Source organism: Salvelinus sp. IW2-2015, unplaced genomic scaffold (assembly GCF_002910315.2).
Source record: "Salvelinus sp. IW2-2015 unplaced genomic scaffold, ASM291031v2 Un_scaffold1523, whole genome shotgun sequence".
Classification (NCBI taxonomy): domain Eukaryota; kingdom Metazoa; phylum Chordata; class Actinopteri; order Salmoniformes; family Salmonidae; genus Salvelinus; species Salvelinus sp. IW2-2015.
In genome coordinates this window covers 34,995-60,335 of record NW_019942962.1, presented here as the reverse complement: position 1 = coordinate 60,335, position 25,341 = coordinate 34,995, and the positions used below count along the sequence as shown (strand labels likewise).

General features: G+C 45.1%; 1 protein-coding gene across 1 annotated transcript in view; it reads left to right on the top strand.

Moving 5' to 3' along the window:
• Window positions 1-17,784, top strand: part of LOC112071099 (BMP-2-inducible protein kinase-like) — a 59,660-nt gene extending 41,876 nt beyond the window's left edge. Inside the window, 9 exon segments of the mRNA XM_070439252.1 lie at window positions 253-356; window positions 4,060-4,139; window positions 4,292-4,470; window positions 6,519-6,652; window positions 6,858-6,977; window positions 8,981-9,147; window positions 9,291-9,478; window positions 9,772-9,894; window positions 14,644-17,784. Coding sequence (XP_070295353.1) covers window positions 253-356; window positions 4,060-4,139; window positions 4,292-4,470; window positions 6,519-6,652; window positions 6,858-6,977; window positions 8,981-9,147; window positions 9,291-9,478; window positions 9,772-9,894; window positions 14,644-16,193 — 2,645 coding nt within the window. The 3' untranslated portion in view covers window positions 16,194-17,784.
• Window positions 17,785-25,341: the final 7,557 nt, after the last annotated feature.

Below are 25,341 nucleotides of genomic sequence, written 5' to 3'. Positions count from 1 at the left end.
CACAGAGAGGAATATAGTAAACTATATGTCTCCTCTTCTCACGCTATAGTAAACTATAGTCCCTCTTCTCCAGGCTATAGTAAACTATATGTCCCCTCTTCTCCAGGCTATAGTAAACTATATGTCTCTCTTCTCCAGGCTATAGTAAAACTATATGTCCCCTCTTTTCCAGGCTAATAAGTAAACTATATGTCCCCTCTTCTCCAGGCTATAGTAAACGTTATGTCCCCTCTTCTCCCATGTTTTCTCCAGGATATATGCTTGAGCCTGACCATGAGAAGAGACCAGATATCTATCAAGTCTCCTACTTTGCCTTCAAGTTAGCTGGGAAGGAGTGTCCGGTGCCAAATCTCTTTGTAAGTCGCTGGTTCGTTCATTGTGACAGATGTAGTACACTGCCGTTCAAAACGTTGGGATCAAATAGAAATTCTTGTTTTCTATGAAAACATACATGAAATGAGTTGCAAACTGAATAGGAAATATAGTCAAGACATTTACAAGGTTTATAAATACAGATTTTTTTTATTGAAATTTTCCTTTCGTCAAAGAATCCTCCATTTGCAGCAATTACAGCATTGTAGACCTTTGGCGTTCTAGTTGTCTATTTGTTGAGGTAATCTGAAGAGATTTCACCCCATGCTTCCTGAAGCACCTCCCACAAGTTGGATTGGCTTGATGGGCACTTCTTACGTACCATACGYTCAAGCTGCTCCCACAACAGCTCAATAGGGTTGAGATCCGGTGACTGTGCCGGCCACTCCATTGTAGACAGAATACCAGCTGGCTGCTTCTTCCCTAAATAGTTATTGCAGTTTGGAGCTGTGCTTTGCGTCATTGTCCTGTTGTAGGAGGAAATTGGCTCCAATTTAAGCTCTGTCCACAGGGTATGGCATGGCGTTGCAAAATGGAGTGATAGCCTTCCTTCTTCAAGATCCCTTTTACCCTGTACAAATATCCTACCACCAAAGCATCCCCAGACCATCACATTGCCTCCATCATGCTTGACAGATGGCGTCAAGCACTCCTCCAGCATCCTTTCATTTTTTCTGCGTCTCACGAATGTTCTTTGTGATCCGAACACCTCAAACTTAGATTAGTCTGTCCATAACACTTTTTTCCAATCTTCCTCTGTCAAGTGTCTGTGTACTTTTGCCTGTTTTAATCTTTTCTTTTTATTGGCCAGTCCGAGATATGGCTTTTTCTTTTCAACTCTGCCTAGAAGGCCAGCATCCCGGAGTCGCCTCTTCACTATTGATGTTGAGACTTGTGTTTAGCGGGTACTATTTAATGAAGCTGCCAGTTAAGGACTTGTGAGGCATCTGTTTCTCAAACTAGACACAAATGTACTTGTCCTCTTGCTCAGTTGTGCATCAGGGCCTCCCACTCCTCTTTCTCTTCTGGTTAGAGCCGGTTTGCGCTGTTCTGTGAAGGGAGCGTTGTACGAGATCTTCAGTTTCTTGGCAATTTCTCGCATGGAATAACCTTCATTTCTCGGAACAAGAATAGACTGACAAGTTTCAGGAGAAAGGTCTTTGTTTCTGGCCATTTTGAACCTGTAATCGAACCCACAAATGCTGATGCTCCAGATACTCAACTAGTCTAAAGAAGGCCAGTTTTATTGCTTCTTTAGTCAGAACAACAGTTTTCAGCTGTACTAACATAATTGCAAAAGGGTTTTCTAATGATCAATTAGCCTTTTTAAAATGATAAACGTGGATTAGCTAACACAACGTGCTATTGGAACACAGGAGTGATGGTTGTTGATAATGGGCCTCTATACACCTATGTAGATACTCCATTAAAAATCAGCCGTTTCCAGCTAAAATAGTCATTTACAACATTAACAATGTCTACACTGTATTTCTGATCAATTTGATGTTATTTTAATGGACAAAAAAAAATGACATTTCTAAGTGACCCCAAACCTTTGAACGGTAGTGTGCGTACTAAGTGATATGAAGATCAGTGTGTGGAGAGTGTAGAATACGTCGTGGCCTGGTTTGATGTCCCTAGGACAACAACATCAAAACCTCATCCCAACTGTAAAGTATGGTGGAGGGAGCATCGTGGTTTGGTGTCCCTAGGACACAACATCAAAACCTCATCCCAACTGTAAAGTCTGGTGGAGGGAGCATCGTGGTTTGGTGTCCCTAGGACACAACATCAAAACCTCATCCCAACTGTAAAGTCTGGTGGAGGGAGCATTGTGGTTTGGTGTCGTGAACCACTTCTGGGGCATATTTAAAAATGTACAGCTGCCAGCATGGCTTTGATTCCTGCCCACTGCTCTTTCAGCATCTCTCTCTCTCTCTCTCTCTCTCTCTCCTACCTTTCACCTCCATCGCTCTCTATCCCATAAACATACAAAATACTTATATGAATCAAGACTTTTATGACTTACTGAAATATGTGTCTGTGAACCCTTTGGAATTACCWGGATTTCTGCATAGATTTGTCATAAAATTTGATCTGATCTTCATCACAACAATAGACAGTCTGCTTAAACTAATAACACACAATTATACGTTTTCATGTCTTTATTGAACACACCGTGTAAACATTCACAGTGTAGGGTGGGAAAAGTATGTTGAACCCTTGGATCTAATAACTGGTTGACCCTCCTTGGTTGAGGTTATTACCTCAAATGTTTTTCTGTAGTTGCGTATCAGACCTGCACAGCGGTCAGGAGGAATTTTGGACCATTCCTCTTTACAAAACTGTTTCAGTTCAGCCATTATCTTGGGATGTCTGGTGTGAACTGCTCTCTRGAGGTCATGCCACAGCATCTCAATCGGGTTGAGGTCAGGACTCTGACTGGCCCACTCCAGAAGGCCTATTTTCTTCTGTTGAAGCCATTCTGTTGTTGATTTGCGTCTGTTTTTTTGTCGTTGTCCTGTTGCATAACCCAACTTCTGTTGAGCTTCAATTGGCGGACAGATAGCCTAACATTCTCATGCAAAATGTCTTGATAAACTTGGGAAATCTGTCTGATAGCAAGCTGTCCAGGCCCTGAGGCAGCAAAGCAGCCCCAAACCATGACGCTCCCTCCACCATACTTTACAGTTGGGATGAGGTTTTGTTGTTGGTGTGCTGTACCTTTTTGTCTCCACACATAGTGTTGTGTTCCTTCCAAACAACTCAACTTTAGTTTKATCTGTCCACAGAATATTTTTCCAGTAGCTCTGTGGAACATCCAGGTGCACTTTTGCGAGCCTCAGACGTGCAGCAATGTTTTTATTGGACAGCAGTGGTTTCTTTCGTGGTGTCCTCCCATGAACACCATTCTTGTTTTACGTATCGTAGACTCGTCAACAGAGATGTTAGCATGTTCCAGAGATTTCTGTAAGTCTTTAGCTGACACTCTAGGATTCTTCTTAACCTCATTGAGCATTCTGCGCTGTGCCTTTGCAGGACGGACACTACTAGGGAGAGTAGCAACAGTGCTGAACTTTCTCCATTTATAGACAATTTGTCTTACCGGGGACTGATGAACATCAAAGGCTTTTAGAGATACTTTTATAACCATTTCCTGCTTTATGCAAGTTAACAATTCTTAATCTTAGGTATTTTGAGATGTCTTTTCTTCAAGGCATGGTTCACATCAGGCAATGCTTCTTGTGAACAGCAAACTCACATTTTGTGAGTTTTTCTAATCAACATCTCCAATCTCGTCTCATTGATTGGACTCCAGGTTAGCTGACTCCTGACTCCAATTAGCTTTTGTAGAAGTCATTAGCCTAGGGGTTCACATACTTTTCCCAACCTACACTGTGAATGTTAAATGATGTATTCAATATAGTCAAGAAAATGAATTAACACAAATTGTATTTATTATTATTTGTGACTTAGATGAAGATCAGATCAAATTTTAGGACCAATTTATGCAGAAATGCAGGAAATTCCAAAGGGTTCACATACTTTTTCTTGTGTGTAATTTTTGTCCAGCAACACTCATGGTTGTATCTGTCCCTCTGCAGAGCTCTCCCCACAATGCTCCCTGAGGTTAGTTAGCTTGACATGGCAGTTGTCTAACATCAACAACATCATTGTCTCCTACAGAACTCTCCTCTCCCCACATCACTTCCTGAGCCGCTCACAGCCAGCGAATTCGCTGCTAGGAAGAGTATGACGAAAGCCAGGTACGTCACTGTGTTATAGATATTCTGTGATGTGTCTCAGGTCTCTAGCAAAAGGGATTTAATCTCAAGGAGAATGTATAAATATAGGTTATATTAAAGAGAAATCATGAAGTTTCCAACTTAAGCGGTCTTCTGGTTTCCCACTGTTCCAGAATCACAGAGTCCGTGGGCCCGACGGCAACGTCAATCACTCCGAGACAGAGACCCAAAGCTGCAAACAGTTATGTGCTACCCATCCCTGTAGCCAACACGGCGGTCACCCCAGTCGCTGCCACGCCCATCGTCACATCTACGACTCAGCCTTCTGTACCTGTCAGCAATGGGCAGAAAGGTGAGCGCTCAAAATTACTGTGTGTGTTTATCTTCCCCTTGTGCCCTTGAGCAAGGCACTGAACCCCTAAGTGGCTTCCCCCCATGGGCACTGCACCTTGGCATCTCATCGTGTGTGCATTTATTTGGGGGGGGGGGGTTGACAATAGCCTTGCAAAGCCTCCTGGTCCCGCGAGCTTATGCTTCCCGGATGAGCTAAACACCATTATTTTCCCGCTTCGAGGAAATCAACATCGACACTGAAGAGGACTTTGTGCTTTCGTTTTCTGTGGCCCGATGTGAGTAAGTCATTTAAGCGTGTTCACCCTTGCCGGCCCAGATGGGCATCCCAAGCCGCGTCCTCAGAGCATGCTCATACCAGCTGGCTGGAGTGTTTACGGACATATTCAATCTCTCCATATCCCAGTCTGTTCCCACTTGCTTCAAGATGTCCACCATTGTTCCTGTACCCAAGAACTCAACCATTTGCAGATGACACAACAGTAGTAGGCCCTGATTACCAACAATGACGAGACAGCCTACAGGGAGGAGGTGAGGGCCCTGGCGCAGTGGTACCAGGGAAATAACCTCTCTCTCTCAACGTCAACAAAACAAAGGAGCTGATTGTGGATTACCGAAGACAGCAGATGGAGCATGCCCCCCCCCCCCATCCACATCGACGGGACCGCAGCGGAGAGGGTCGAAAGCTTCAAGTACCTCAGCGTGCACATCACAGATATCCTGAAATGGTCCCTCCACACCGACAGTGTTGTGAAGAAGAGGATGGCCCCTGCACACCGACAGTGTGGTGAAGAAGGTGGTCCCTCCACACCGACAGTGTTGTGAAGAAGAAGATGGTCCCTCCACACCGACAGTGTGGTGAAGAAGATGGTCCCTCCACACTGACAGTGTTGTGAAGAAGGTGCAACAGCACCTCTGCAATGACCGGAGGCTGAAGGAAATGTGCCTTGTCCCCTAAGACCCTCACAATCTTCTACAAATGTAACAGGAAGATCATCAAGGTCCTCAGCCACCCGAGCCACGGCCTGTTCACCTCACTACCATCTAGCAGACTGAGAGTACAGGTGCATCAAAGCTGGGACAGAGAGACTGATGAACAGTCACCACTAGCCAGCCTGCCCTGAACCTTAGTCACTGTTACTAGCCAGCTACCACCCAGTACTCTACCCTGCACCTTAGAGACTGCTGCCCTATGTACATGGTCATTAAACACTAGTCACTTTAATAATGTTTACATACTTCATATGTATATACTGTATTTTAGTCAAGGCTAAAATATATAACTACTGCTGTACACACCTTTTCTATTCATACTGTCCATACTGTCGATTATGTCTGTCTATTGTATTATTTTAACTGCACTGTTGGAGCTAGAGACACAAGCATTTAGCCTGGTATTACTGTCGGAGCTAGAAACACAAGCATTTAGCCTGGTATTACTGTCGGAGCTAGAAACACAAGCATGAGCCTGGTATTACTGTTGGAGCTAGAAACACAAGCATTTAGCCTGGTATTACTGTCGGAGCTAGAAACACAAGCATTTAGCCTGGTATTACTGTCGGAGCTAGAAACACAAGCATTTAGCCTGGTATTACTGTCGGAGCTAGAACACAAGCATTTAGCCTGGTATTACTGTTGGAGCTAGAAACACAAGCATTTAGCCTGGTATTACTGTTGGAGCTAGAAACACAAGCATTTAGCCTGGTATTACTGTGGAGCTAGAAACACAAGCATTTAGCCTGGTATTACTGTCGGAGCTAGAAACACAAGCATTTAGCCTGGTATTAACTGTTGGAGCTAGAAACACAAGCATTTAGCCTGGTATTACTGTTGGAGCTAGAGACACAAGCATTTCGCTGCTCCTACGGTAACATCTGCAAATATGATTACTCGACCAATAAACATTTGATTTACAGTCATCGCTGCACGGATATTTTAAAGTAAGCTTCTGGCATCAGGAGTCTTTGCGACGCTAGGTCGACCAAAAAAGGAGACAAATTTCTGTTTTTCACCAAAATGGACAATAAAGTATCTCTCCGCTTATCACAGCGACTACGCCGGGGAACGGGCAGCCGGTGGCTCCACAGACAGCCAACCGGGTCCTCCAGCAGCTGCAGCCTGGAGACCTGCGTCTGCAACAACAAGAGCAGCGACACCCCGTCCATCCACAGCAGCTCCTTCAGGTACTACTGAGTCACCCTCACCCAATGACACCGTAGCAAAGAAAATCAGTGTCGACGCTTATTCCACCCACTACGACTAACACCGCCCTGCAAGGTGATATGGGCTGTACTGGGTTGTCCTGAACTGTACACAGAGAGCCACATGATCTATCAATATCTAGAAATCATCAGGAGAAATCTAAACGATCTCTGTACCCTTTAACAGTACCAGCAGGCCCTTCAGCAGTCGGTCCAACAGCAGCAGCTCCAGCAGCAGGCCCTGCTCCAACAACCGATGACGATGCAGCCCATGAACCAGCAACAACAGGCCCACTACACAGCCATGGTAAGAGCCGTGTCCGTTGTCCAATTTGGCTTTTGTAAAGGAAATTCCCCTTTTTTGTGGTCTTCTCAACTTTAAATGCTGATCAAACTGCCTCCATGTTGATGGTCTATCTCCACCGTAGACATTCATGACACGCAGGTTAAAATACCTAAACCAACTGTATTCATTTGGGGAATATGTCGAAACAAACATTCATGGACGTTTTAGCTCGTTTGCTGTTGCTAGCTAATTTGTGCTGGGAGGTAAACATTGGGCCGTTTATTTTACCTGAAATGCGCTTCGTTTTTATTTTGTTGTTGCTGGATCTTTGTCGTATTTTGACCCATTTTTTTGAAGTCACAAAATTGTTTTGATCTCTATTCCCGACAATTAATCCACAGATAAGAGGGAACTTAATGTTCAGTTTTCTCCTCGTTCATTCTCCTGTGGATTTTATATGGCAGTTGGCAACCAATTTTTTTATATTTTATTTATTTAACTAGGCAAGTCAGTTAAGAACACATTCTTATTTACAATGACGGCCTATCAAAAGGCAAAAGACCTCCTGCGAGGACGGGGGCTGGGATTAAAAATAAATAACATATAAATATAGGACAAAACACACATCACAACAAGCGAGACAACACAACACTACATAAAGAGAGACCTAAAGACCACAACATAGCAAGGCAGCGACACATGACAACACAGCATGGTAGCAACACAACATGACAACACAACATGACAACAACATGGTAGCAACACAACATGACAACAACATGGTAGCAACACAACATGACAACAACATGGTAGCAACACAACATGACAACAACANATGACAACAACATGGTAGCAACACAACATGACAACAACATGGTAGCAACACAACATGACAACAACATGGTAGCAACACAACATGACAACAACATGCTAACAACACAAAACAGGGTACAAACATTATTGGGCACAGACAACAGCAGAAAGTGCAAGAAAGTAGAGACAACAACGATACATCACGCAAGATGCATTACTGCCACCAACTGGACTGGAGTGTGAACCCCGTTTCTCTTTGTCACTCTCGTGGGTTAGTATGCTCCAACATTTTACCCCTATACACATTAACATGTATAGCAACTTCTAATGTTTGAGTGTTTTTCCATTTTATTTTCTAATGTTTCTTAAACACTCAGTGGTATGGAGTGGTCAGATGGACAGTATAACAGACACACACACACAGCCTGATCTTGGTATAATTTCATTGAATACGGCGACACACACACACACACACACACACACACACAGTGAACCGGTGGAGTTCACCCAATCCTCTGACTGTGTGGACGGAGCAGATTGCGGCTGAAATTAAACAGATGGTAACCGATGGTAACCGTTCTGTGGAAAACAAGTTAAAAGAGCTTCTGTCTCTAACGGTATGTGTTTGGAGGGCTGGTGTTTGGCCACAGAGGGTAAGTCAACAGGATTTGGGGGGGGTAAAGTTTACTATGAAGTAACTTCTGTTTGGCACTTGGAAAGCTTGGCAGAGAGTCTTGTTTCTGTGCTGTTTCTTAGGGCATCTTGGACATGAAATAGCTAGTTGTTTACTATCTTGGCCCGCTGCCCTGTTTTTTAAAAAACAGAGTCGTTGCTCTCCACAACAAGAACCTTGAAACTCCGGGTCGGTCACTTGTAGTTTTTCGCCGTTATGTCATAATCAACTTTTTTAATTAAAGTATCTAAAACCATTTTGCTGCTGATACCTCCCAGTCATAGTGCTCCCGTTGATTGCACTCCCGTTGATTGCGCTCCCGTTCCCGTTGATTGCGCTCCCGTTCCCATTGATTGCGCTCCCGTTCCCGTTGATTGCGCTCCCGTTCCCGTTGATTGCGCTCCCGTTCCCGTTGATTGCGCTCCCGTTCCCGTTGATTGCGCCCCCGTTCCCGTTGATTGCGCTCCCGTTGATTTAAATGAATGGTGTCTCTGATCGTCTGTCACCGTTAGTTACCTCCTTCCTTTCCCCCTGGCAGATGCACCAGTACCAACAGGCTTTTGGACAGCACCAACATCCCACCCAGCAGCCTTATGTCACCTGTCCTCTGGAGTACCAGCTTCCCCCAGGCTCCTATAACCCTGCTGGGCCTGGGCCTGTGACTGGGACTATGTCCCCTGTTGAGCCTCCATCCACTAACACCAGGTAACATCCCTCGCCTACTTAGCCTCCACTGTGTTTTTACTGCAATATCTATGTAATGTCTCGGTCAGTAACAGACACCACAAATAATACTCCCTCGCTCTCTCAATCTTTGCGCTCTCTCCTCCCTGCCCCTCGTACCCCAGTAGAAGCCCTCTGGTGGACTTCAAGGTGACCACCCCTCCCCCCCAGACCCTGGTCACCCCCCGGAGCCTGGTCACTCCCCAGAGCCACCCTCCTGACATGTCCCGCTGGAACCCCTTTGGAGAGGACAACTTCTCCAAACTGACAGAGGAGGAAGTGCTGGACCGAGAGTTTGACCTCCTCAGAACAGGTATGAACTTTCCAATTTGTAAGTCGCTCTGGATAAGAGCGTCTGCTAAATGACTTAAATGTAAGTGTCCCGTCTTTAACCTTTCCCCCCCCCGGACCTCTACTATTCCATCTCTGACACGGCTTTTTACACAGATCTTCAACTCCTTCCTGCTCTTACTTACAACTAAGAGAAACTTTTAAACGTTATCTATTCATTTGAAATTCATTCTGCAAATGTTCTGTTACGTTTCACTCCATTTAATGACCACCACCTCTGTCTAACGGTTCTCTCCCCTCCTTTTGTCTTAACAGGTAAACCTCTGGAGAGAACCAGTAGCCAGGAGGTAGATCGACCGCTGCAGCCAATCACCCCCGCCGCCAAGCCCCTCCTCCCCGAAGACCTGTTTGGCTCCTCCCCCTTCCTGTCTAGTGCAGGCAAGTCCCCTTCCTGTCCTGCTCCAACAGGAACTACCCTCTTCTGTAGTCCAACCCCCCACTGTTCTGTCCCCCATAAACCCTAAACCCAAGAGGTTGTGAAATCTAAGATCAGGTCACACCACCTTCCCCTCCCCGATGATATAGATCATTATGATCTAAAAGGCTAAACTGATCCTAGATCAGCACGACCTAGTAGTGTTAGACGCTTTGTGAATACGGGCCGTGGTGCGTAACTGCAGTCTTTTGCTTCAACAACAGAGGAGTTCAAAGGTCAGATATAATTATTAGCAAATTAGAACCGAACAGTTGGTGTGTGTAACACATCTTGTTAATGAAGATGGTAAAGTAGTGATTATTATTTATATATTTTTTTGTCACAAACTATCAGTGAAAAGTTCTAAATGTGTGACCGTTAAGCCATTTTTATTTTTTATTTTTTTGTTGACATTTGTAATTATATTTACCTTATTAAACTCATTTGAAAATTAGCCACATTGATATATTTTTCAGTGGCCTTCAGTCTCGAAAGCCCCGGTAAGGAGTTTTGCCTCAAATGTTTTCATATATTGTGGGTGGGACTACAGAGGTGTWTTCTAGCTACAGCCCCAACCCCGAAATGAATTGTATAACTAAAATATCTCTTAATAATGATCAGTAGAATGTTACAAGATGTTTCTCCTAATAGTATGGTAAAGAGGTATATTTATCGTACGAATGTATCTCGTAACTGTACAGTATTTCTCTTTATTAGCTACGGACAGATGCATTTGGTGGCAGTGGAAGGATCCCTACCTATGTAGTCACTTCCTGCTCTGTAAATGTGAATTGGTTATGAGCCATTCTAACACACAATCTAGATTAGTTATTTAATAAGATACTTTTGTATATACAAAATATATATATATATATATGTGGACACACACACCCTTCAAATTAGTGGATTTGGCTATTTCTTCCACACCTGTTGCTGACTGGTAAAATTGAGCACACCGCCATGCAATCTCCACAGACAAACATTGGCAGTAGAATGTCCTGACTGAAGAGCTCAGTGACTTTCAACGTGGCACCGTCATAGGATGCCTTTCGAACAAGTCAGTTCGTCAAATTTCTGCCCTGCTAGAGCTGCCCCCCGGTCAACTGCCCTGCTAGAGCTGCCCCCCGGTCAACTGCCCTGCTAGAGCTGCCCCCGCGGTTAACTGCCCTGCTAGAGCTGCCCCCGGTCAACTGCCCTGCTAGACGCTGCCCCGGTCAACTGCCCTGCTAGAGCTGCCCCCCGGTCAACTGCCCTGCTAGAGCTGCCCCCGGTCAACTGCCCTGCTAGAGCTGCCCCCGGTCAACTGCCCTGCTAGAGCTGCCCCCGGTCAACTGCCCTGTTAGAGCTGCCCCCGGTCAACTGCCCTGCTAGAGCTTCCCCCCGGTCAACTGCCCTGCTAGAGCTTCCCCCGGTCAACTGCCCTGCTAGAGCTTCCCCCCGGTCAAACTGTAAGTGCTGTTACTGTGAAGTGGAAACGTCTAGGAGCAACAACGGCTCAGCCGTGAAGTGGTAGGCCACACAAGCTCACAGAACTGGACTGCAGAGAGCTGAAGCGTGTAAAAATCGTCTGTCCTCGTTTGCAACACTCACTACTGAGTTCCAAACTGCCTCTGGAAGCAACATCAACACAAGAAGTGTTCGTCGGGAGCTTCATGAAATGGGTTTCCATGGCAGAGCAGCCGCACACAAGCCTAAGATCACCATGCGCTATGCCAAGCGTCGGCTGGAGTGGTGTAAAACTTATCTCCATTGAACTCTGGATCAGCGGAAACGCATTCTCTGGAGTGATGAATCGCGCTTCACCTTCTGGCAGTCCTACGGACGAATCTGGGTTTGGCGGATGCCAGGAGAACYCTACCTGCCCCAACTCATAGTGCCAACTGTAAAGTTTGGTGGATGAGGAATAATGGTTTGGGGCTGTTTTTCATGGTTCAGGCCCCTTAGTTCCAGTGAAGGGAAATCTTAACGCTACAGCATACAATGACATTCTAGACGATTCTGTGCTTCCAACGTTGTGGCAACAGTTTGGGGAAGGCCCTTTCCTGATTCAGCATGACAATTCCCCCGTGCACAAAGCGAGGTCAGCCCAAGTCCCCACAGCAATGTTCCAACATCTAGTGGAAAGCCTTCCCAGAAGAGTGGAGGCTGTTATTTATGCGACTTCGTATTAATGCCCATGATTTTGGAATGAGATGTTTGACGAGCGAGTGTTATTTTATATATTTTATTTTAAGATTATACATGTATTTTTATGGTAGCTAAATGGACATTTCTGTTTCATAATATAAGTCAGCMGTGCCCGTKTGCCAGAATCTGTTAATACCTACAGTGTGGATTAGACCACAAGAGTATGACGATGCAAATCCCAAAATGGCTTCCTTTAAGTGATTGTAGTAACTTATTCCAACTGAAGTCTGACACACAAATGTGTGTGTCCTATGCGTCATTAACCTAGCACGACTTTGTAGTTTAAGGTATAACTGACCACTGTAATTGTGCCATACACAGACAGTTAATGTTGCTAAGTTCATTGTCATATTTTCCATCTGTGGCTAGTTTAGTAATGCCACCAGTTCATCTCTGTACCATTGTTTGTTTAATTCTACTACCTTTTCCAACTTGCTATCGTTTAGTGAACCTAATATGTGTAATGTTGGTTTGAACAGTGGTATGCTCTACATCTGTCATATGCTGGAGTGTCTCCCCCCCGGGGGCTGGGCCTGGAGTGTCTCCCCCCCGGGGGCTGGGCCTGGAGTGTCTCCCCCGGGGGGCTGGGCCTGGAGGGTCTCCCCCGGGGGGCTGGGCCTGGAGTGTCCCCCCCGGGGGCTGGGCCTGGAGGGTCTCCCCCGGGGGGCTGGGCCTGGAGGGTCTCCCCCGGGGGGCTGGGCCTGGAGTGTCTCCCCCGGGGGGCTGGGCCTGGAGTGTCTCCCCCGGGGGGCTGGGCCTGGAGTGTCTCCCCCGGGGGGCTGGGCCTGGAGTGTCTCCCCGGGGGGCTGGGCCTGGAGGGTCTCCCCCGGGGGGCTGGGCCTGGAGGGTCTCCCCTGCTAGCTCTTACAACAGCAGGCCTGAAGTCGCAATGTAAATCACACGTCTTTGCCTCCATTTAGGAATTTGTATTGTTAAGAAATTCAGTTATGAACACTTGCCTATAATGAGTACTTCTTGCATTTCTTGATAATGCAAAATATTTTTTATTGTGAAACAAACAACAATTAATACAAAACAACTTGAGCGTGTATAACTATTCACCCCCCCAAAGTCAATACTTTGTAGAGCGACCTTTTGCAGCCATTACAGCTGCAAGTCTCTTGGGGTATGTCTCCTATAAGCTTGGCACATCTAGCCACTGGGATTTTTGCCCATTTTTCAACACAAAACTTCTCCAGCTCCTTCAAGTTGGATGGGTTCTGCTGGTGTACAGCAATCTTTTCAGATTCTCAATTGGATTGAGGTCTGGGCTTTGACTAGGCCATTCCAAGACATTTAAATGTTTCCCCTTAAACCACTCGAGTGTTGTTTTAGCKGTATGCTTAGGACCATTGTRCTGCTGGAAGGTGAATCTCCGTCCCAGTCTCAAATCTCTAGAAGACTGAAACAGGTTTCCCTCAAGAATTTCCCTGTATTTAGCGTCATCCATCATTCCTTCAATTCTGACCAGTTTCCCAGTCCTTGCTGATGAAAACATCCCCACAGTATGATGCTGCCATCACCATACTTCACTGTGGGGATGGTGTTCTCGGGGTGATGAGAAGTGTTGGGTTTGTGCCAGACACAGTGTTTTCCTTGATAGCCAAAAAGCTCAATTTTAGTCTCATCTGACCAGAGTACCTTCTTCCGAATGTTTGGGGAGTCTCCCATATGCCTTTTGGCAAACACCAAACATGTTTGCTTATTTTTTTCTTGAAGCAATGGCTTTTTTTCCTGGCTACTCTTCTGTAGAGCCCAGCTCTGTGGAGTGTTATGGCTTAAAGTGGTCTTATGGACAGATACTCCAATCTCTGCTGTGGAGCTTTGCAGCTCCTTCAGGGTTAGCTTTGGTCTCTTTGTTGCCTCTCTGATTTAATGCCCTCCTTGCCTGGTCCGTGAGTTTTGGTGGGCGGCCCTCTCTTGGCAGGTTTGTTGTGGTGCCATATTCTTTCCATTTACTAATAATCGATATAATGATGCTCAGTGGGGATGTTCAAAGTTTCAGATCTTTTTTTATAACCCAACCATGATCTGTACTTCTCCACAACTTTGTCCCTGACCTGTTTGGAGAGCTCCTTGGTCTTCATGGTGCCGCTTGCTTGGTGGGGTTGCAGACTCTGGGGCCTTTCAGAACAGGTGTGTGTGTGTGTGTATATACTGAGATCATGTGACACTTAGATTGCACACAGGTGGACTTMAACTAATTATGAGTCTTCTGAAGGTAATTGGTTGCACCAGATCTTAGGGGCCTCATAGCAAAGGGGGTGAATACATATGCACGCACCACGTTTCAGTTATTTTTTAAACTTCACCAATTTGGACTTTTGTGTATGTCCATTACATGAAATCCAAATAAAAATCATTTTAAATTAGGAAAAAATAGGAAAAACACTAAGGGTGATGAATACTTTTGCAAGGCACTGTATATTTGGTTACTGACAGTGAATATAGCTTTGAGTGTATAGGCTTCTTGATACCGGTAATTTACTTTTAACAACATTCTCTTGTCTGCTTCAATCCAACAGGTTCTAGTGTGGTGGTGATAACTGATCAGCCTATTGAAGAGCTCAGTAACCCAGTCGCTGCCCCCGTACCTGTTCCTGTGGGCCAGCCGGCCCTTGAGGAAGAACTACAACCTCCGGTGGCAAATGAGCACAAACCCAGTAGGAGGAGAAACTCTGTTGGCGGTTCACAAACGACTCACAAAACAGGAGGTGACGAATCAGACAGTGACTTTGAGTCAGATCCTCCTTCCCCTAAGAGCAGCGAGGGGGAAGACGAGCCGGAGGACGACGAAGGTCTGAACAACGAGCACAGAGAGTTCTTCAACGAACTGGAAGATTTGGAGGAAACGGAGATGCTGGGACATAGGCCTCTGCTGATGGACTCAGAGGCTGAGGAAGAGTACGACAAACACAGCTCAGACTCAGACTATGAACCCAGGAATGTTAAGGAAGGACTTACTAGGAAGCTAAAAGGAGGAGTGGCTACTGCCACCCGTGAGGGAAGTCCGAGCGTGGAGTCAGAAGACACACTAATCACGATTACGCCTCCCGAGTCGCCTGGTGTGGCGGCTGTTAGAGCCCTCCCCTGTGTCGGTGGCATTGTGGACGTGTTTGGTGCGGATGTGTTTGGTGCTGTGCCCTTCTTTCCTCCAGCGGCAGCTCTGGCAGAAAGAGCAGACATCTTCTCCGCGGCTCCCTTCAGGCAGGTGAGCCAGGAGGCCGTAGTCCACCAGCCCAACCAGCCCAACCAGGAAGAGTTGGACGTCTTTACTAAGGCTCCGTTCAGCCGGAACCTCTCCAAATCTGGCAAGACCGGAAGCAGCGACTTCTCTATGGGTCGGACTCCTTCGGTGTCCCCTGAAAGCATCGACCCGTTCGGCTTCTCCCCCTTCCAGCCCGGCCCCACGGCACCGCCACCAACCACCTCCAGGAGCGCAGAGGACATCTTCCGTCCAGCCTTCGAGAATTCTCTCAGCCCCCAGCAGCAGAGGCTGAAGCAGCGTAGCCTCCAGAAGTTGTCCTCACGTCAGAGGAAGTTCTCTGGTGGCACCAGCGGTGGCAGCAATGGCAAGCGCCCCCACGGCACGCCCACTGGCGGTCGCAAGAACAACAAGCCCAGCTTCCGAACCCCCGAGCGTGTCCGCCGGCACAAGAAGGCCGGCAGGAGGGACTCCCAGAGCTCCAACGAGTTCCTTAGCACCTCAGACTCCAAGGAGAACATCAGCGTAACGATGGCAGACGCCGACAAAGGCAAAGGGGCTTCCCTGCCTAGCCTTCCTCATGAGGTCGACCCCTTCGGAGCCAATCCCTTTGGTCCTCAGGATGGCAGCCGACTTAACCAGGGCCAGTACCAAGTGCTTCTGGGGGACAGCAAGGCAGACATAGGTTCGGCCAATGGCAGGCCTCGGACTAGCTCGCTCCATGATGCGTTTGGGGACGGGAACATCATGGATGACTTTGGGGCGGTACCTTTCACAGAACTGGTGGACCACCCTGGGCCTGAACCGCAGCCGTCACAGTCAGTGGAGCTGGATCCTTTCGGGGCTGCGCCGTTCCCCTCCAAACAGTGAATGTCTTGCTCGTCTTCCCGCCACACACACTCTCGTCTTTCTCAARCACACACACTGCTGTGTTACACCAAGCCTATGGAGTCCCGGGGTGAAATCCCCTTCCAAGGGATGGCAATTAGCTTGTTGGTGTGGTAGTTGATTATATTTTCAGCCAAATTTAACTGCGGTCGGCAACTGCGCTAATGTGTTTCCAATGCTCTCCCCCCCCCCCCCTAAAGGATATTTCAATACATTAATAACTGGACTTTGGGATTAACAAAACCAACATAAACCTGTGGAGTATGTCTGATTTTTATTTCAGGTTCTGTATGAATTTCCTTCACCTGTATCTGTTAGCTGACAWGCCTTTTTATGCTGCGTCACAATACGTGTCTCTTGAGACATGGAGATCGATTTGGTTTCACTCAAGATCACACTGTGTCAAACAACAAGATTGCTCAGTTTTCMGATTGCTTGAGTTGCTGCTGAAAAAAAAATAAAAAATGGTAAAGATTGTGGCCTCCGTGATCTACCGATGAGATTAATTTTGCTTCGCGATCTACCAATAAGATTAATTTAGCACCGTAAAGCCTTATGGACGTGACTCCGCCTTGCTGCACAGTACCTCGGAAACCATTTGGCTAAGGAAATGGCTAACGTTGCCTTTTGTGTCAACGGAGTGATTCGTTTAAGAGTAGGCCTTTATCACTTTATCATTTCACCCTACTTAGACCTTTTCGTTTCTATGCACATTTCTTTCCATTTAGTCTACTTACAGTAGATAACAGCTCATTTTTTATTTATTTTGAATTTTAATTGCAATATATTCACTAGAATGAAAGGGATTCGGTTTATTTAATTTTAAAGATTTCTCTTTTATTATTTAGGAWTTTTTTTCATTTTAGGTTTAATTCCAGACTTTGAACTTGTCAATAAGTACTGTTTAATGTGATKTTTTACCTCAAACAATAAAAAATATCATTTTTGAATAAGGGGAAAAACACAACCCATTTTCCTACATGGCAATACTGAGTATAATATATCTGACTACTTCCACCTCTTGTCTTTAATCTATTGGTAACATAAGCCATGCCAAATCTCCTACCATTTACTTGTAGTCTAATTAGAATCAGGTCACGTGTCCAAATTGTTTTAAATGAATGCACTTTCAGCATCAACTCTTCCATTGGCTAGTAATTATGGCAATTATGAATCTGAGGATACAGAAAGGACAGATATGTCGCTGTCTGATAACCCCGTAACTCAATTTATTTGTTTTCATTCTATTGAAAGCATTAACTCTCAATGACTCTGATCAAGAAGCTATTCAAAATGGCTTCAGAAGTTTTCATAATTGTATGATTTTAAGGGGAAAATATGGAATTATTTTGAATTTCCTGAAAAGTTTGTTTAGGAGATGAGGTTCTCAGTGACGATATGTACCTACCTTTTTGGCACATTAATTTTTAAGGAAAAAGCTCGTAGCTGCCTTATTCGCCTATGGAACCCTGTGATTTGAATATTTTGTTTCATTTTTATTTAAGGTTAATCTTGTTTTGTATTTATCATGCTATACTGCTGTCTAATAATGCAATAAACACGTTTGATTAAATGTGTGCTGTCCTTGGAAAGTCATGTAAAGCACATTTTTAGACCCCTCTGCTGGCAATAGTGATTTTATTCATAACTCATGAGTAATAAAAGTCAACATTATAAAATAAGGTGTCGGAGGGGATGGCTGCAGTTCTACGGGCTCCTAACCAATTGTTCTAATTTGTATATTTTTTTACTTATTTTGTACATAATGTGTGAATGCTATTCATTGACTACAGCTCAGCGTTCAACACCATAGTACCCTCGAAGCTCATCACTAAGCAAAGGAACCTGGGACTAAACACCTCCTTCTGCAACTGGATCCTGGACTTCCTGACGGGCCGCTCCCAGGTGGTAAGGGTAGGTAYCAACACATCTGCCACGCTGATCCTCAACACTGGGGCCCCTCAGGGGTGGGTCCTTAGTCCCCTACTGTACTCCGTTTACCCACGACTGAATTCCCTGTTCACACAAGTTTGCTCCCTCTGCTTTTTCCTGAAGTCCACGATCATCTCCTTTGTTTTGTCGATGTTGAGTGAGAGGTTATTTTCCTGACATCATACTTCGAGGGCCCTCACCTCCTCCCTGTAGGCCGTCTCGTCGGTAATCAAGCCTACCATTGTAGTGTCGTCTGCTAACTTGATTGAGTTGGAAGCGTGCATGGCCACACAGTCATGGGTGAACAGGGAGTACAGGGCTGAGAATGCACCCTTGTGGGGCCCCAGTGTTGCGGATCAGTGGGGTGGAGATGTTTCCTACCTTCACCACCTGGGGGCGGCCCGTCAAATGTCCAGGACCCAGTTGCACAAGGCGGTGTCGAGACCCAGGGTCTCGAGCTTAATGACGAGTTTGGAGGGTTCTATGGTGTTAAATGCTGAGCTGTAGTCAATGAACAGCATTCTTACATAGGTATTCCTCTTGTCCAGATGGGATAGGGCAGTGTGATAGCGATTGCATCGTCAGTGGACCTATTGGGACGGTAAGCAAATTGGAGTTGGTCTAGGGTGTCAGGTAGGGTGGAGGTGATATGATCCTTGATCCCTCAGATGACCTGGCCTCCACAATCACCTGACCTCAACCCAATTGAGATGGTTTGGGATGAGTTGGACCGCAGAGTGAAGGAAAAGCAGCCAACAGTGCTCAGCAAATGTGGGAACCTGAAAAGTATTCCAGGTGAAGCTGGTTGAGAGAATGCCAAGATTGTGTAAAGCTGTCATCAAGGCAAATGGGTGGCGACTTTGAAGAATATAAAATATATTTCGGTTGGTTTAACACTTTTTTGGTTACTACATGATCCCATATGTGTTATTTCATAGTTTTGATATCTTCACTATTATTCTATAATGTAGAAAATAATAAAAACTAAGAAAAACCGTTGAATGAGTATGTGTCAACTTTTGACTGGTACTGTATATACAAAAGTATGTGAACACCCCTTCAAATTGGTGGATTTGTCTAGTTCAGCCACACCTGTTGCTGACCGGTGTATAAAATCGAGCACACAGTCATGCAATCTCCATAAACAAACATTGGCAGTAGAATTGCCTTACTGATGAGCTCAGTGACTTTCAACGTGGCACTGATGTTATTAATGTCTAGGYGCAACAACGGCTCAGCRYCGAAGTGGTAGGCCACACAAGCTCACAGAGCAGGGCAGCTGAAGCGCATAAAAATCATCTGTCCTCGGTTTCAACACTCACTACCAAGTTCCAAAACTGCTTTGGAAGCAYCGTCAGCACAATAAAAGTTTGTTGGGAGCTTCATGAAATGGCTTTCCGTGGCCGCACACAAGCCTAAGATCACCATGCACAATGCCAAGCGTCGGCTGGAGTGGTGTAAAGCTTACCTCCATTGCTCTCTGGAGCAGTGGAAACACGTTTTCTGGAGTGATGAATAATGCTTCACCATCTGGCAGTCTGACAGATGAATCTGGGTTTGGCGGATGCCAGGAGAACGCTACCTGCTCCATTGCGTTGGGCCAACTGTACAATTTGGTGGAGAAGGAATAATGGTCTGGGGCTGTTTTTCATGGTTCGGACTGGGCCGCTTAGTTCCAGTGAAAGGGAATCTTAATGCTGGACAGTCCTACGTGTTCCGCAGGTATTCTGGACAGTCCTAGGTGTTCCGCAGGTATTCTGGACAGTCCTACGTGTTCGCAGGTATTCTGGACAGTCCTACGTGTTCGCAGGTATTCTGTGAAACGAGTCCTAGGTGTTCCGCAGGTATTCTGGACAGTCCTATGGTGTTCCCGAGCGTTCGGCCCAGTCCTAGTGTTCGAGGTATTCTGGACAGTCCTACGTGTTCCGCAGGTATTCTAGGACAAGCCTAGGTGTTCCGCATGTATTCTGGACAGTCCTAGTGGTTCCGCAGGTATTCTGGACAGTCTAGGTGTTCCGGCAGGTATTCTGGACAGTCCTAGGTGTCTCGCAAGTATTCTGGACAGTCCTAGGTGTTTCCGCGATGTATTCTGGACAGTCCTAGGTGTTCCGCATAGTATTCTGGACAGTCCTAGGTGTTCCGTAGGTATTCTGTGACAGTCCTAGTGTGTTGTGGGTGGTGCAGCCCTAGGTGCGCTGCAGGTATTCTGGGCAGTCCTAGGTGCTCCGCAGGTATTCTGGGCTGGTCAGTCCTAGAACTGGGATCCCTAGCTTATCTGCGTCCCTCTTTGGGGCAACAGTCCTAGGCATGCTCTGTGTCATCTTGGCAGTAGTCCCCTACTGTAGGTGTGATGTGAGTATTGTCGGCAATCCTAGGCGGTAGTCTACCATTGACAGTCCTGTGTATGTYCTATGAGGTCTGTGCAGGGGATGCTCTGTCGGTGGGACTAGATGAAGAGGGCAGCCTGGTGCCACCAGTCGAACGTCACGATCATCAGAACATGCCACACCTGYTGGCTGGAGCCCAGGTAGTTCAACTGACCTGAGAGAGGGAACAGCAGAACTTATGGTTATAGGGAATGGGTTTAGAAAGACAACCGAGAATGTATGGTCTCCAAACCAGGTTCATCCCCATGACAACGAGGGAACCCGAAATTACATTTTATGCTCTCTCAATTTAGTTTTTGTTGTGATTTCCTTGCATCCCATCTACTCGCTTTCTTTTCAACCGTTTTAGAGCCAAAAGTCCCCRCACACCTTCTCCAAATCTATTTAAAGAAGGCGAGGAGAGAGATATACAAGAAATGAAGGGAAAAAATCTATTGAGAAAGAGGTCAACTCAACAGCTTACCTGGGAAGTAGCACTTAGGAACCTTAGCCTTTGTCCTTTACGTCTCTAAGGCAACGATCACATACAGTATATCACAAAAGTGAGTACACCCCTCACATTTTTGTAAATATTTGAGTATATCTTTTCATGTGACAACACTGAAGAAATGACATTTTCACTTAGGGGTGTACTCACTTTTGTTGCCAGCGGTTTAGACATTAATGGCTGTGTGTTGAGTTATTTTGAGGGGACAGCAAATTTACGCTGTTATACAAGCTGTACACTCACTACTTTACATTGTAGCAAGTGTCATTTCTTCAGTGTTGTCACATGAAAAGATATACTCAAATATTGACAAAAATGTGAGGGGGGTACTCACTTTTGTGATATACTGTATGTGATCGTTGCCTTAGGAACCTTAGCCTTTGTCCTTTACGTCTCTAAGGCAACGGTCACATAAATCCCCAGAAGATGAGGAATATAAGACAATCCAGCTGTAGTGCAGTACCATACGTTAAAGTAGGTCAATGAACCACAGGTAACTTTCCCAAGATTGTCCAGTTTTCCAGAAACCTGGTTGGTGCTGGGGGCTGGTCTAGTGTTAGTACTGCCGTCACCCTCTGAACACGTGTCCCAGAAGGCAGCGGTTTGATTCCCCGTTCACTTGTTATGCTGTATCCCTGTCCTCAGTCTTCCCGTCTACATTTCCTGTCTTGTATCTTCAAGCTTTATTAACATAGACAAAATAAACCTATGTTGGAGGACTCCGACTAGAGGATTACTCCTAATTTAATTTATCCTTCAACTGGGATGTTTGGAAGGGGGGGGGGGGTGAATTTTGGTCGAAAGTTACCCGGTTCTGAAGAGCCAGACCCAATGTACGGTGGGGATGAGGCCATAGCTGGCKTTGCTGTAGGAGATGACGCGTAGCTGCTGCCACTGCTTGCTGAGGTAGTGGGGGGGTGGATCTGGGTAGAGAACACCGCCAGGATCACGGCTAACACTGAAACCAAGTACACCTGACGCCAGTACTMTGGAAAAGTAGAAGAAGATGACTTAATTGTCACAGAGACAGATCTTTTCCCTTTATCCCAATCCACACAACACCCTCTTTTTTTTAAAGAAATATATTACATTAAAAAGATTTCCTAAAAATAACAAGTGTACTTTCTCAAGGCATCTGCACCAATCAAAATCCAGATACACCCTTGCTTGCCAATTTGGGTGGAATTTCAGTTTTCACAGTGAATTAATTTTCACGTCCGAGAAATATGCCCACACAAACATGAGCATAATTTTGGTCTACTGGAATATACACTTTGTACATTTTGGCAAAGTTTTTTTTTTTCTCCATTCCACTTAAACCCATTCCACAAAAACTCGCCTTTTATTGTATTTGATTTATACAACTCAAAATAATACATTTTTTTGTTTTCTTTTTGTTGTTGAAGCCCTTTTCTCTTTGGGGCCTTGGCTGATTGAGTAGATTGAGTAGTCACCCAAAGTGGAGGCGCACCAGTCTTGGCAGGCATGGGGAGTAGTGAAGATGGTTCTGGCTCCCCTATGTGTGAATGTCATATGGTGGGTAACAGGAGTGATGGACCGTTCTGTGAACGCAGCCATCTGGTTCTGACTGGAGCAGATTTCAGCTGCGTTCTGGGGGCACAATAACCCAGCACTTCCAATATGCGGGGGAAATCGCTTACTGGTGCCACCGCCAAAAATTCTGAGAGACAGACATACCGCCGCAAAGCACCCACAGAACAGAAATTAGTGAGTGGGAGGCGACTGGAAAGGGGGAAGGAACGGACGGACTTGCTCGGGCAACACATCAAAGTCCAAATTGTTTTCCTTCAGTACAGAGCAGCAATGAAATGAAACTCACATCCTATTATTTTTCTAGGAATAATGAATTTATCAAGAGAAATTTAATTATCTCCTAGGGCCATCATGTCAAAATTGTAGAACAGAAAAAGCAGTCTCCACTACTAACCTAGAGTCCTTGGGAAATTCAGACAGAACCGATCCCGAAGGAAGAGATTCATTCCTACACCTCGCACACAAAACCCTTCACATGTCAAGCTTTCCCTAAAGTGCGATTTCATGCAATGTTAAGTACAGCAGGGAAAGTCAAGTGAAGTAACAGCAGGGTAAAGTCTGCATTGGTAGAAGTTTGCTTAGTCTACGTAACAGTTTTAAGGTCCTCTGCATGCACATCATAGAGGACCTGACATGGACCAATCAAACCGACACCGTGGAGAAGGTACAACAGCACCTCTTCCACCTCCAGGCAACTGAAGAAATGTGGCATGGGTCCTATAAGATCCTCAAGAAGTTCTACAGCTGCACCATCGAGAGCATCTTGACCGACCTCCCTGGTTCGMCAACTGCACCGGCTTCAACCGCAAAGGCTGAACAGAGGGTGATGCGGACGGRCCAATACATCACTGGGGACGAYCGCCGTGCCCTCACCCGAGCCATGGGCTGTTCACTCTCTTACCATCTGGTACCCGGGGCGTCAGGTGTTGGACCAATAGGCTTCAAGACAGCTTCTACCACCAGGCCATGAGACTGCTGTCTCCCTGCACAGACCTTCGCCTTAGAGACTGTTTGCACTGATTCTACACACATCCGACCCTTACACACACACACACACACACACACACACACACACACACACAACAACAACCCATAAACACGCAAATCGATTGATAAAATCGCAAGTGTGTGTGTATATATATTATTATTTTTTGACACGTGACACCTGTCTGATTCGTGCTGTCTTAGTGGACTAATCCACAGTCCATCACTCCACAACATACTGTATGTGCTACTGAAATTGTATATGAATATATTATGTAAAAACACTTATAATTATTTTTTTTTTAATCATAAATGTTTTCTGAATTGTACTCTATATTACAATCCCCCTTCATGCTAATGAGCAGTCATTCTGACTGTAGCATTCTAACAATGGAATTCATACATTTCTAATGTTATCGCAAAAAATATATATAATTTGGTTGTGTTTATGAAGGTCTTAGATTAACATTAGAATACAAAACAAATATATTTCAAATAAATAACAATAGCATTTTAATTCGTTTGTTACTGTAGGCTATATGTAAAAACAAAAATTCGAGTGTTCAATCAATTGTATTCACGGGAGTGCCTTTGTTACAGCTATAAAAGAGAACGCATGTGAGTTGGAACACAGTAACAGCTTTGTCTTTATTTAAAAGAAATACCAACCAGTAAAACACACYGTAAAATTGGGAAAAAATCAGTAGCCTAAACATCATTATACGCACCAAGTGTGCTTGAGAAATAGAGAWAATCGCACAAAAGCAATAACGGCCTTAAAATAAATATATAAGTATTCATATGACTGCAGTCAACAACAACAAAATGGTGAATTAACGTCAGCTTGTGCTTACATGATGTGCGTCTTCACACAACGTCATCATTTGGATCATGTCCATGGTACATAAACAACGAAAGCTGGTGAGTKCGTTTTTGCTTGACGACCAGCTCAGTGAAGACATTTTTATGCTGATAATCTTGCCTGTATTATTYTCACCGGCTTGTTCTGTCTAAACTGTGCCCGTTCCTAACCCCTCTACTGTTTCACCGGTTCGTTTGGTGGTCAGCGTTGGGTAGGTTACTTACTAAATGTAATCCGTTACTAGTTACCTGTCCAACATTTTAATCGGTYATGTAACTTTMGGATTACCCCAAATTTAGTAACGTAATCTGATTACARTCWGTTACTTTTAGATTACTTTCCCCTTATTAWGAGGCATTAGAAGAAGACAAAAKATGTATGTTACCAATTGAACGACATCTATTGCAGGATAAATCAGTGTTAAAGTTTACATCGCTGGCCATATATGGATGTTACATTGTACTTCATGGGTTGGTTACGTAGGCTTCCTCTAACCCATCGCTTTCTACTACAAATAATAACACGATTAAATTGTATCTTTACATTAAAAAACAACGTCTATCCTAATTGTAATACCCCAAGAATAGAATTTGGAAATATGGAAGTAAAGATTAGCCAGATTGTTTTTACCTGAGCATGACCCGAGAACCAGCACTACTCTGTTGTTTATGATTTTGTTGCCATGGAGAACTGATTCGGGCTCATTGATTCCAGTTGAAAAATAAATGCTGCGCTCGTGGAAGGACATGCTTTGAGCACTACTTAAAAGTGCTATTTACATGTGATAAATAAATGCCATATGCTGCAGGCTTATTGTTGACCTTTTTGTTGGTGACACTTTGATATCTTGATAATATTCAACTATTTACATTTTTATTTTTAATTCAATCTTTATTAAACTAGGCAAGTCAATTAAGAACAAAT